The sequence below is a fragment of the Thalassophryne amazonica genome, chromosome 16 (assembly GCF_902500255.1).
Source record: "Thalassophryne amazonica chromosome 16, fThaAma1.1, whole genome shotgun sequence".
Classification (NCBI taxonomy): Eukaryota; Metazoa; Chordata; class Actinopteri; order Batrachoidiformes; family Batrachoididae; genus Thalassophryne; species Thalassophryne amazonica.
Window position 1 is genome coordinate 51,585,312 of NC_047118.1, and position 14,240 is coordinate 51,599,551.

The 14,240-nt window shown below is 38.4% G+C and overlaps 1 protein-coding gene across 1 annotated transcript in view; it reads right to left on the minus strand.

The window, feature by feature from the left end:
- Nucleotides 1–4,645: 4,645 nt before the first annotated feature.
- LOC117527468 (ras-related protein Rab-26-like) overlaps nt 4,646–14,240 on the minus strand; it is a 187,820-nt gene continuing 178,225 nt past the window's right edge. Inside the window, exons 8-9 of the mRNA XM_034189825.1 lie at nt 10,728–10,804; nt 4,646–5,218 (exon numbers count right to left, since the gene is read on the minus strand). Of these exons, the coding sequence (XP_034045716.1) occupies nt 5,119–5,218; nt 10,728–10,804 (177 nt within the window). The 3' untranslated portion in view covers nt 4,646–5,118. The remainder of the gene's footprint in view (nt 5,219–10,727; nt 10,805–14,240) is intronic.

The following is a 14,240-nucleotide window of genomic DNA, read 5'->3' on the forward strand; positions in this document are numbered from 1 at the left end:
GATTGGTTACCATTGTCACAGTTTGTCTTTTATATAACTCAGAGGTTTGACAAACAAACGGATCACCATGACATCAGCCACATTATGCATCAGACTCCCTTCGCATGGAGCCACAAGTGTGCCGATGAATGTTCGCCTAACTCGCCTGTTGTGCAGTGTGACTTACTGGAACCAGGTTACTCACCGTGGCCCGATTGTGCCGATGTCATGCACCGGAGTACCCGATGGTGTCAACGTTGTGCACGCACAGCTCGGGCACGGGCGTCACATATGTTGCTGCTCAGACACGGTTCTCTGTTTTCTCTTTGTAATATGTAAAATGCTTCAGTAGAAATTAATTTGCAGATTGCATGTTAATAAACATGTATATTCTCAGTAAAACCCGCCAGATCCACACAGACTAAGCAACAACATTATGTGATAAATGTTTTAAATTCAGCAGTAAGAAGAAATTATACCCAGCACATGGCCTGCAGATATTCACTTGAACATATTTATCTCAGCCCAGCAGAGTTGTAATAATTTATAGTAGTATTTACTCACCAATGTATATATTTTTTTTTAAATAATACACATTTCTTTTAGGTTTTTGGGCATAGTCATGCAGCTGAATGTGTCTTTAATCTTTATGGTGTGCATTTTATCTGCTTGACAACTTTCATAAAAGGAGAAAAACAATTTTATATCATTTGTGTTTTATTATTCTACCAGTAGAGGGAGAGAGATGCAAGGAATGAAGCCAATGTCTAACCACCTACAAAAATTCAGCAGGGGATCCTTTTTTCCTTTGGGGGTTACTAGGTGGAGATATGATTACGTAGTGGTGGGGCAACAGCATTTATACCAAATATGCATTTTAATACAAGCCACCAGACTAAGGCTTTGGAAATGAAACCTATTATTAGGTTATTCTATGAACAAACTGGAGAGGATAAACAGTCATAGAATAAACTAGACATTGGTTAACTTTGATGCACCAAATCAATCCAAATTTATTTGCTGTTGCAATATGCCATAGACCTGACCACCACTCACTGAATACTGCCACCAGCTGGACATGTCTGGGTTTGTTGAAGGGAATAATCTTATCACATGTATGATGGAAATTAGGAGCAGGTGTGGTTTGAAGTTTGAATGTAGGGACTGCTCTTTGGCTTCTCAATTTTTATCGGGTTATGATTTTTGACAGTTCTTTGACAGGAAAATAAGTTGCATCGTTATTTGGATGGGACAATAATCATAGCTTTTAAAATATTTGTGTAAATACAAAACAAATGAACAAACCAAAACAAAGAAAACAAAGAAAATTAAGAAGGTACTGAGTGGAACAACGGTAAAAGTGCTGCCTGCCCTTACTTTGGAGAGCCTGACATACAACTATACTTAAGTGTCTGTGAGCAAGGCATCAAAACTCTATTACACACACTGTTCATCTGGTCATGCTCTAAACCCACTGCAACACAAGTAACAACAATTTTTAAAATGTAAAAGTCAAACTTGTATAACTTTTTATTGTAGTTGACATAGTTTCAAGAAAGAACACTGAAATGTATTAATCAATACACTATTTGGAAAAAATAAGCAGTTGTACAATAAATATTGTATAGTATAGATTCAGTTTAGGTTGATTTAAAGGCTAAAATGATACCCAGCAAAGCACCATTGATATAAAAAGATGTGTATGCTTTGTTTATGAAGAATAGGTTAAATATTGTTAATAAATTATAATCAACAAAATGACCAAACATGGCACGATAGTTATTCATTCTTAGAAAATCTAAGAAAAACAAAAAGCAGGGATTAAAGCAGCTTCGTAATGTTGGCACATAGTATGAAATAAAACATTTAAGTAAAGCACATATGTTACTGTACAATACGTTGTCATGTTGCTAACACAGATGTTTAACCCTTCAAACTCCAACAAACTCCACTTTTATTTACCATCTAAAGTGTCATTAGCAGGACAAAATCCATAGAATGTTCTCTTCTACTGAAAGTTTTTAGCATGCAGATCAAAAATTAATATTTATAGCACATTTATCAAAACAGTGTATACAGATTACACATTTTAATGTAAAAAAAAAATCATTTAAACTATTCATACAAACTATGGAGAGATACGACTGCATACGAACTCTCCAACACTCAAAACAAGCTGAATTAATTTCTACAAATTCTCAAATCTCTCTTAATGTCATTTTAGGTTCAAAGGAGCATTCACTGCTGTGGTTGTAAATATTTACTGGAGTGTTTGCACTTTGTGTTTTGTGGTAGTTAATAAATGTCATTCTGTACTTCATATCTTTATAAACAAAATAGCACAGTTACTTTACTTTTTTTTTTGCTGAAAAGGAAATATACAATTTTATATATCGGTGATGAAAATGCTTAGATTTAATTTGTGCTGGTGAGTGAAGCTGACTCCAAGGAGCCTACTGAAAAAAAGCTATCAACACTGACCAATAGCAAGAAGACATTACTACACATTTACGACACAAGCATTCATCAGCACACTGAACAAGACAACATTTCACCAAAAGGGCAGATGTTATAAATGGTTTCAAGTACAGGTGAGCAAATGATTAAAGGTGTGGTCTTGTTCGAGTTTCCAAATAAATAAAATAAATAAATAATTCCTTTATTTCTAAATCTAGTTATTATAATGTACATTTACTTCTTTATTTCTGTAGTATATTGCAACATTACACTTAATATTTCTGGTATTTATTTTGAAAGAATTTCTTGGCAAATATAGTGTTTGCTATGTGAGATTTTGGAGACAACATGAATGACACAAGATTTCAAACTGCTTTCAATGGAACCTGATTAAAATTTTAGTCTCCCTGCTTACTTTTGCAAACAAAGTATAGTCAGTACTGACAACCAACACAGTAGGTACATGATTGTCGTCTCACCTGTCCATCACATATCCAGCAAAATGTTTATCTGAAATATGTCCATTATGCCCAACAGGGATTCAACCCAACGGGGTGTCTGGTGGTATCTGTTCATTGACAGTGTATGTCCATGCCTTTTTGCATCAATTTTATATCACTATTTTATTTATTTTTACCACTATCAACTGAAGTTGAATGTCGACTATATGTCTTCGGCTCCATGATGCTAAAATTGGCATATGGCAAACATAGTGTAGCAGTACCGTGCAACCCTCAAACTGCATAACTTCAGTGCTGCAACCCTCCCACCAAGTAAAATGTGATATCACCACAGAAGACGTGCTATGACATGTTCTTCTTGTGTTTTAACTAATGTGGGTCAAAATTGAAAACTGTTTGAAGACCAGGTGAATTTTGATCATGCTGGCCATATGATATTAAGCATTCTTACTTTGAATCCAGAGGAACAAAATGAAAGTTGTGCTGAAGCAAATCCTTTTCATGACTGAAATGGTAAAAATGAAAAGAGTCTACACATTTAACCTCATGAGATGAAGGATTTATTTATTTATTTTTTGTTGTTGTCATTGTAACATAAGTGGCTAATATAAAAATAACATAGAAACATATATATATATATATATATTTTTTTTTTTTTTTACTGTTTTCTTCTGTCCACGTTTACATTACTGATGTCACAGTCAGGCATTTTACATTCTCCACGGATAAACCAGTCACTTTAGAGTATCCATTAGTGCTACCACAGTCATTATTATATGGTATGGGATTTTGCCAACTTCTGATTGGCCCATTCGCCACTTTCTGATCTGTACCACATGCCGAGTTGACCGCTGGTGGAGCCGAGTAGACCGCACGTGCGAAACGAGTACACCTTGCGTGCAGCGTAGCGCTAGCTAATGGAGCGACGCCTTCTATCGATAACGACCGATCAGATAACGCGATACAACGCCTACTTTGTCAGTTTGTTGACAAGATGGCAGAAGACAGGTTTGCGTCTGTTAGTGACGCTGACTTAAAACGAATTTTGCACAAAAAAGATGCGAAGAACACCTGCAGAAATACACAGTCAGCAGCCAACCTGTTTTGCAAGTACGTCACTGAAAAGGGACATGCGCCCAACTTTGACACTTATGACAGACAGATGCTTGACAGAGTACTCGGCCGAGTTTACGCGGAAGCTAGACAGGCGAATGGCGAACTTTATAAGAAAACAAGCCAGATGACTCTTCGTCACGGACTTAACAGGCATCTCGAGTCGATCGATGGGATGTCAGTTGGAACTTGAGATTGATTTTTCATTTTTAGTATGTTTGACAAACTCCCAATTTTCTTGTTTACCATATAATAAAGGTCCACATAATCACGGGTACACAGAAATCAAAAGTCTATAATTGTATAAAGTAGCATTTTAGCAGTTTTTTTTTTTTTTTTTTTTTTTTGGAGAATTGTATTTCCCCATTAGAGGATCTTCTGGATTATTTTACACATGTTCAATTTAGCTGAACTTTGCTGTTCCAGTTCACAAAAATGTCACATCAAAAGTGGCCTGACTGAACTTTGAGGTGACTGCAGTAAACATTGCCCCCAATAAATGTAGCTATCATATTAGCTATCCTGTTAGCGTATGCAATTCTGCACTCTCAACCTGCTCTAAAAACGCATTAAATGTAGCATGCAGTCAATTTTGTAGTGTTAACTAAAAATCGTTGCAGCGACCACATTGTTACTACAGTCGGTTAAGCATGACAATTCAAGCTAGTTTGGCGAGTTATCATGTAGCTCATGTGTGACGATATGATGTATAACATGCGATCTCCGGATTAGAAAATTGCCTTTATCAGCCTGTATTGTATCACAATACTGTGCGTTAATGTCACCAAATAATCCACAAGTGTGTGATAATCTTTGTAGCAACAGTTTTCACTGCATCATATACATTATTGTGAAGCTACAGTGATGAAAGGGAATGTTCTCTCATAGGATGTTCGAAATATTTTGAGACCAAAAAAAAAAAAAAAAATTGTGGTTACACTAACAGTCATAGGACCAAAAGGATGTTGGTTCATACCTCGCTGAAGCTGACTCCTGTGACGTTTTAACCATATTGTGACATAACATGGACATGTACGAAATGAAGATGAGTGACACAGCTGCCTTTCACGTGCACGCAGCGAATCGCACAAAGCGAGCAGCATGGCCTTTAAGATCGGCAGCAGCTTGTGTTCTTCTTCTCTTTGTTCACATAGTCGTGGAGCTTAAATGTCTCGCTGGGATCCTTGGTAGACCTGTGCTTCAGTTCCCTGAGACAAGGTAGGAGGACAAGGTGAGATACAAAAGAGAATTATGTTTCTTTAGGTCACACATTCCAAAAATACAGTTGTATTGTACAATTGTACAGTTGAATATTGCTGTTGTATTATTTATTGTTTTTCTCTTTGAGAACAGAAGAGACTATCAAGCAGCACAGCAATTATTGATTCATTTAATTTGAGTCTTTTGGTTATTTTTATGATGAGATAATTAATAATTTGACATCTAAGAAGACTGTCAGACGTTAGCCAATATTTCCCAAACAAGAAAGTGACTGTTGTAAATGTTGAGGAAACTTTCATTTTTGCATGGTAAATCAATCAATCAACTTTTTTCTTATATAGCGCCAAATCACAACAAACAGTTGCCCCAAGGCGCTCCATATTGTAAGGCAAGGCCATACAATAATTATGAAAAACCCCAACGGTCAAAACGACCCCCTATGAGCAAGCACTTGGCCACAGTGGGAAGGAAAAACTCCCTTTTAACAGGAAGAAACCTCCAGCAGAACCAGGCTCAGGGAGGGGCAGTCTTCTGCTGAGACTGGTTGGGGCTGAGGGAAAGAACCAGGAAAAAGACATGCCGAGAAGGGGGGCAGAGATCGATCACTAATGATTAAATGCAGAGTGATGCATACGGAGCAAAAGAGAAAGAAACAGTGCATCATGGGAACCCCCCCACAGTCTACGTCTAAAGCAACATAACCAAGGGATGGTCCAGGGTCACCCGATCCAGCCCTAACTATAAGCCTTAGCGAAAAGGAAAGTTTTAAGCCTAATCTTAAAAGTAGAGAGGGTATCTGTCTCCCTGATCTGAATTGGGAGCTGGTTCCACAGGAGAGGAGCCTGAAAGCTGAAAGCTCTGCCTCCCATTCTACTCTTACAAACCCTAGGAACTACAAGTAAGCCCGCAGTCTGAGAGCGAAGCGCTCTAATGGGGTAATATGGTACTATGAGGTCCCTAAGATAAGATGGGACCTGATTATTCAAAACCTTATAAGTAAGAAGAAGAATTTTAAATTCTATTCTAGAATTAACAGGAAGCCAATGAAGAGAGGCCAACACGGGTGAGATATGCTCTCTCCTGCTAGTCCCCGTCAGTACTCTAGCTGCAGCATTCTGAACCAACTGAAGGCTTTTTAGGGAACTTTTAGGACAACCTGATAATAATGAATTACAATAGTCCAGCCTAGAGGAAATAAATGCATGAATTAGTTTTTCAGCATCACTCTGAGACAAGACCTTTCTGATTTTAGAGATATTGCGTAAATGCAAAAAGGCAGTCCTACATATTTGTTTAATATGCGCTTTGAATGACATATCCTGATCAAAAATGACTCCAAGATTTCTCACAGTATTACTAGAGATCAGGGAAATGCCATCCAGAGTAACGATCTGGTTAGACACCATGCTTCTAAGATTTGTGGGGCCAAGTACAATAACTTCAGTTTTATCTGAGTTTAAAAGCAGGAAATTAGAGGTCATCCATGTCTTTATGTCTGTAAGACAATCCTGCAGTTTAGCTAATTGGTGTGTATCCTCTGGCTTCATGGATAGATAAAGCTGGGTATCATCTGCGTAACAATGAAAATTTAAGCAATACCGTCTAATAATACTGCCTAAGGGAAGCATGTATAAAGTGAATAAAATTGGTCCTAGCACAGAACCTTGTGGAACTCCATAATTAACTTTAGTCTGTGAAGAAGATTCCCCATTTACATGAACAAACTGTAATCTATTAAACAAATATGATTCAAACCACCGCAGCGCAGTGCCTTTAATACCTATTACATGCTCTAATCTCTGTAATAAAATGTTATGGTCAACAGTATCAAAAGCAGCACTTAGGTCCAACAGAACAAGCACAGAGATAAGTCCACTGTCCGAAGCCATAAGAAGATCATTTGTAACCTTCAATAATGTTGTTTCTGTACTATGATGAATTCTAAAACCTGACTGAAACTCTTCAAATAGACCATTCCTCTGCAGGTGATCAGTTAGTTGTTTTACAACTACCCTCTCAAGAATCTTTGAGAGAATGTCTAAAAGAGTTCATGTAGTACAACTATTAAGTAGAACTATGCTATTAAGGCAAAAATCATAATTATGCTGATTTTGGGAAAACTGAAATTGACTCAATTTGAAGCATAATGGAACTAGGGGAAAAAATAAAGCAAAAATATAATTCCCCATCAACCCATAATTGGGTGAAGACAATGAAGGTGACATGTGGCCAGAATATGCTTCCAATTTCATAGTTGCCAAGCAAGCTAAAGCTAACAGGCTAAATCTGGTTCAAAAATTTAATTATAGAATTTTTTTGTGGACAGGGCATTGGTTTTTATAACTGGTGGCTTGGGTGTTGGTATTATAAACTCATCAGTATATTGCCCCTAGTACAGAAACGGTGGCATCAAAGAGGCTAACTCCACCAAGCTATTAGTACCTGTTAATAGCTAATAGTGTCTACATACAAATTAAATAATGCTAAAATTTCACTCGACTGGCGCACAAACTTGGTAGATGGTCTATTTGTACAATTACCCACACAGCAAGCCATAATATCTCAGCTGTTTCAAATAAATATTCAGAAAGGACAAGCAGCTAGCCAAAATACTTAGCGGCGACCATCTGCACCTGGCACCACACACACACTGGAGGTTGCCACTGGGATTTACCACACACATAACTTGATTATATTATTTTCATAATCACTGGAAATCAAAATTTGATCAGTCGCTCAACGCCCATACCTACTTTTCACTGAGTTAATAATACATAAATTACTACATGGCTTAAAAAGTTACATGACGTTTTGTAGCCACGATCCTTAAAAATAAGTAATCAGGGGCCTCGTGTACAAAGGCTGCTTACGCACAAAAATGCGGTGTATATCCGTCTCCATGCTAACATTCAGTTGTAATCAAAGTGAAATGACCATAGAAATGTGCAATGCACCAAGCCAAATTCATGGCTGGCGTACGCACATTTCTACAGCTATTGGTCTACTGCCGACACGTAGAGGTGATGCTGGAAAACTGAAAACTAGAAGTCATCAGAGTGATGTGCACACCAGAGTTACACTGATGAACAATTAACACACCCACGTTTGTGCATGCTTTTATATCCACCACTATAATTGCAAAGTGATGAGGGAAATGGCATTAACAATGGCTGCGTTAGCGTTGTCAGAAGACGTTGCAAATGGTGCAATCCGAGGTGAGTGTGTATACAGGGAACGTGAAGATTTACTTGCAAATGACGATAACTGGCTCACAAGCCAGTTTGGTTTACCAAGGCCACTGTTACTAGAGTTGCGCACAGAACTGCGGCCGGCCCAGAGCACAATACGACGAGGAGCCAGGGGTTGTCTGTGCCCACACAAGTGCTGACCACACTGGGCTTCCTGACAACAGGGACATTCCAGCGGGACCTGGCCGATCGGTCAGGAGTGTGCCAGTCAACCTTGAGCTGAGCCATGCCAGCTGTGTGAAACGCAATCATCCGAATGCTGTCCAGGTACATCACATTACAATATTAAAGTGCAATTTTCAGCGAGAGCCAGTTTCCCTAATGTAATCAGAGCTATTGACTGCACATATAGTGCTATAAAGGTGCCATCACATGATTAATTTGTTTTTGTTAATAGGAAATATTTTCATTCCATCAATGTACAAATAATATGTGATTTGCAAATGTGCATCAGGCTAGAGGCCAGCACATTGCGCAATGGGTGGCTGCTTCGTAGTTAATTTGTGTAATTGTGCCGAATGAAAACCAGAATGTGCACATTTGGGAATGTACACATTCAAGAATGTTTTGTATTTATTTATTTTTATTTGTTTTGTGTTTTGCTGATGAAACTAGAGCCTAGGTCATTGAGTCACTCGTTGGATCTGTTCCTACAGCAGAGTTCGTCCTGCGTCTGCCACAGAAATCATCCAATCCAGCATGTGGATCCAGCCACATCTCGGACAGAGAGAAAAACAAAACAGAATCAGTCGGCCCAAAAAACTACACTTAAGATATAATTTGTCAGCATTAAACAACAGGAAAGCAGAAGAAATCCTAAGGTGATCACCAGCCACGAGCTCTAAGCTTCACCAACAGACCCAGACTTTAGATAAAGTTGAGGCCGAGACTCGCTCTGTTTAAAATAAAATGAATTTAAAAGGGTAGGAAGTACCATACCATAGTACCATATTCATCCACAACTACCACAAAAGACTCCAACCTGTCATTGATGTTAAAGGGGACAATACACAGTATTAAGGACAGGGGTATGTAAACCTTTGATCAGGGTAATTTGGGTAGTTTGTGTTGTCATGATTTAAGAAGAGCAAACAAAGTTTGACAAATAAATGGCTTCATCCAACCACTAACCATGAGTGATTTTGTGTGTGTGTTATCATTCATATTCTCTGAAAAATGATGAAAAAACAAAACAAAACAGAAATTCTGCCAGAGTATGTTAACTTTTGAGCACAAATGTATGTGTATTGTGAACAGCCTATGACCAGTATAATGACAACATTTATGAGTTCAGCATGGGATGATCCGTGTCACCTTCACAGGCTTCCACCACTCCGGTGAGAGCTGTGTCACCCACTATCACGGTCACTTTTTTGTCGAAGGGGGTGAATTTCTACACTCTCTCTCCTCCTTTGAAATCTTCCATCTAACCTTTTTTTTTTTCTTATTTCAGTGTGTGTGCACTGGTCTGAGTCTCAGCATTTATATAACCTCACACACATGCACTCATTTCCTTTTCATTTCACATTGTGGTGAACTACATGAGAGAATGAAGACCCAGCCACAGCTTTTGTCTTTTCTGCACTCAACTTCTACAGGTGCTTTAGTTTTTACACACGACAATACAGAGACACTGACGGACATCATCAAAAACACAGTGCAATTGACACTTATGATACCGTCAACATTGACACAACCAACTAACTATTTAAATAAATTTGCATAATCAGGTGGAGGCATGGACAGGGAGGAGTTTGGTACTTCTGCATGTGCGCTCAATACTCTTGTGATGTACAAGGGGAATGTGCTTGGATCCATGTGTACGTACACTTTGATACATCTGATTTTTTTGTGTGTGTACGACAGTTTCTGGGTTTTGGCGTACACTGTGTTTCAGTAGGAAATGCACAAAAGTCTTTGTACCTGAGGCCCCTGGCCTCTCAAAATTACTTTCTCTTCCTGTTCCTTTAAATAGAATAGATCTGCAGCCACGCCCCCCTTCTCCAAAAATACAGTTGAGTGGGCAGCTCACGGGGCGCATATAGGACTGAATTTGCCTGCATTCCTTCCAAAGCAAATTTCTCCAAAAATAAATAAATAAGAGAATTTCTCACCAAAGAAACAATCACCAAAGCCAAGAATGCTAACAATGTCTTAACATGATTAGGATTGTAACCAAATAGAAATATTCTTTAAGTTTTCTAAGATCAGGATAAAAGAAACATGCCATGAAGAGGTTTTCACTCACTTGGCCACAGCATTGAAGGCCAGCTCGATGTTGAGACCAGACCTACCGCTTGTCTCCATGAAGGGAACTCCAAACTCCTGCAATCCAACAGACAAAAGACATGTTCTAGTAAAGTACTACATCTGTCTCCAGCTGAAGTTTCTTTCATGCTACGTTCATGACCAGAGGATTGATTATTATTAAAAAAAAAAGACTTGGTGGCTAAATGTTCTGCAAATGACAAAACACTAAGTAAAAATCTATACCACATATATTCACAATCAAATGTTCTTCATCCACTGGGGAGTAACACGTCTGAGATGAGCTTTTTTGTCTCATCCCTCCTGTGTTCCCCTCTGGGGTCCGAGGGCATTTTTTGGACAGTTCACTCGCTTGACATCAATGTTTTATTATTGCTGTTAACCGCTCTCCCTGCATCCCAGAATCAAGTTTTATGTCTCTATTTTCAGGACAACCCATTGCTTTCAGAATATCTATGTTTTTGTTGTGTTTTAGAAGTGTAATAAAGGCTTACAATCAGAAATAAGAAAGGAAAAAAATTAAGCGAAAAATAATTTTCCACAAACATTTATTCAAAGCACACAGCAAACTATAATAACTGTTTTGACACTTTATAAAGGTAATTTGAGGTCTTATGTGAAAGACACTACAACAAAAAGGTTCAAACAATAAACACAAATACACATTTTGAAGAATATACAAAATGGTCTATGCATTTTGTTTGTCTCATCTCAAAACAATTTCTGTCTGCTATTACACAAAGGTTACATCATAAACTTCTACTGTGTTTGGACTGTTCTGTGCTGCTCCTAAAGCTGCTTTCATTCACACTTTGGCCCACTTTGGCTCCTTACAGTCTGAGGAGCGGCCCTCCCCCTCGCTCCATTGATATGGAAAACAGTGCTTTACGCCGAGAAAGCAACAGAGTTATCCAGTAACATTCACATGCAAACTAGTGGAGCAATCCTGATAGTTACACTTTGTTTGAGCATGTGAGATTGTCATCAGAGGCTCTCCACCTGCTCCATCTGCTTTCACTGATCGCTGTGTGTAATGGCGCAGGGTGCACTGGAGACCAACAGTATGTACTCATTGGAGCACCCAGGGGGCTATTCAAACGGGCCAACTAGTAACATATCACTCCTGAAAACGATCTTTGGCTTTTCACATGAGGTAAATCTGCCCTATGATTGGATTTTGGAAAACCATGTGACGGTGAACCAATTCCGATTGGACTCTCACATTGCGCACGTCATCACACAGCTTCTATGAGGGGTACAAAGATGGCCAATGGCTGGCTTGAAAGTCCGTGGAGTTAACTTTTCAGCAAAAAAAAAAAAGTAAGTTTCTATCTCATATCATTAAAAAGTTATTTATAATTTAGTAAAGCTTGGTCTTAGCCGTCGTATACGACGGCGTCGGCACCAGAGGGTTCCTTCCAGGAATACAGAGCATAAAAACATGCACGATTAATCTCTGGATAATTATGTAATATTCATGATCTCCAGCAAAAATTAAATTAGTTCATTTTTAGAACTCACATGAAAGCAGAAAGTGCGGCGGCCTCTAGTGGAATTATAAAGAATGCATGTTTGCGGAGGAGTCAGAGCGAGACTTTCTGAACAGACTAAAAGTCTTTCTGACACTGGAAAAATGTTAAAAGAATTCTGGCTGTGTCTGTAACTTTCAACTGTACTTTTAAAGGACAGTATTGGTATTTTGATGTTTGTACACAAAACCATAGAAGTGTCATACAACAAAACAATAGTGGAGGCATTTACTAACAGTTTTCTAGCTTTTCCTGGATCCATTGTCTTCATTTCATTGTGGTACATCATTAAAATGTGGAGCGTGCCTCTATGTAAGTGCTTCCCCATGATGTGTTCAAGGCTGATGTAAAAGTTCAACAAGAGTGGTAGATGTTGTGGAGTTAAACACAGAAGAAAATGTATATTTTGGATTGAAAAATTGCTGGACTTTAGATTTGAACAACCCAAGACCATTACAACAGGGGCCCTATCTGGACTGTTTACAGAGCACAAGCTAATGAATATGGCACAAATCCATCTGTGCCATGCCCAACTCATTTGTGCTTCTTAGGAAGTGCGTAATCTGGGTGCAATGATGATTTATCTTTATTATTCATTGGTGTATTTTGGCCATAACATAAAAACTGTCATCTGTCATCCCTATTGAGCCCTAGAAACATCATCGCAAAATGTTATGCATGTTGAGAGAATATGCCCTGTTTTTACAACATTGTGCACTCATTTCGCTAAATTGTGTGCTCATTTTACAACATTGTACACTCATTTTGCTAAACTGTGCGCTCGTTTCACTGAAATGTGCTCTTGATTTACTAAATCGTCTGGTCATTTACTAAATTGTGCACTTGTTTTACTATATTGTGTGCACAATTTAGTAAATGAGAGCACAATTTCGTGAACACTGATATAGGACATTGTGTGCATGATCTACTTAAACGTGGCCACAATTTGTAAAACGTGCACTCATGTAAACATGAGCACGTTATAGTATATTCAAGATCTCGATCTCCTAACTGTAGGCAACCCTGATACAAAGAGTAGAAGTCTGCTATAAACCGTCAACACCTAATGATGAAAACTAAAAAGGCTTTAAATAACTGTCTACGGTTATCATCACTTACCAGCATGAACTGTAATATGCTTGATTGTAATACCTATAATGTGCTCGCATTTAATTACAGTTTTTTTGATTGCTAAAACACAAAAAGCAAAAATTAAGCACAATTTACTTTAGATTTCCTTATCATATTAGAATGCTGACTTTCCTTCTTTACACTCTGATGTCAATTTCACATCACCTTGTTGTCAAAACACAACACACAATTTTTCAGGTTTGTACACACTTCTCACATAAAATCTCAAAGCATCAATCCACACCACACAAATATTCAAATCTCTAAACCTTCGGGTCTGGCGAGCAATTTGCATTCAAGGACTGCAGCATAAAAGGAGGCTTGACCCTCTGTTCTGTTTGATGAGCAATGGAGAACAGAGACAACAGTCAGAGAAGGAGATGGGTACGAATGAGAGGAGGAATAGGAAGAGGAGGGGGAAGAGGAAGAAGAGGAGGACAACAAGCAGAAGCAAGAGAAAAAAGAAGGAGAATCCGAATCTCCAATGAGATTCGTACTACTGTACTGGACCATGTGCTCAGCCATGGGTTGAGCATGAGGGAGGCTGGCCAGAGCGTCCAGCCAGAGGGTCCAGTCAAACCTCAGCCGCTTCACAGTGTCGACCATCATTAGGATGTTCAGGATGGAGAACAGGTACGAAATCTATTTTCCATATGTATTGTAATACTGCATTCAATAGACTACAGCACAGTTTCCTAAACAGTGTTTTGGGACACATTTGTGGGTCGCAGTCACATTGTTTTGGGTCCCTTTATTCTTTGTTCCCTACATTTTGTTATTAATTATTATTATTATTTCAAAAACGTTTAAGTAAAGAAAAAATGATTCCAAGA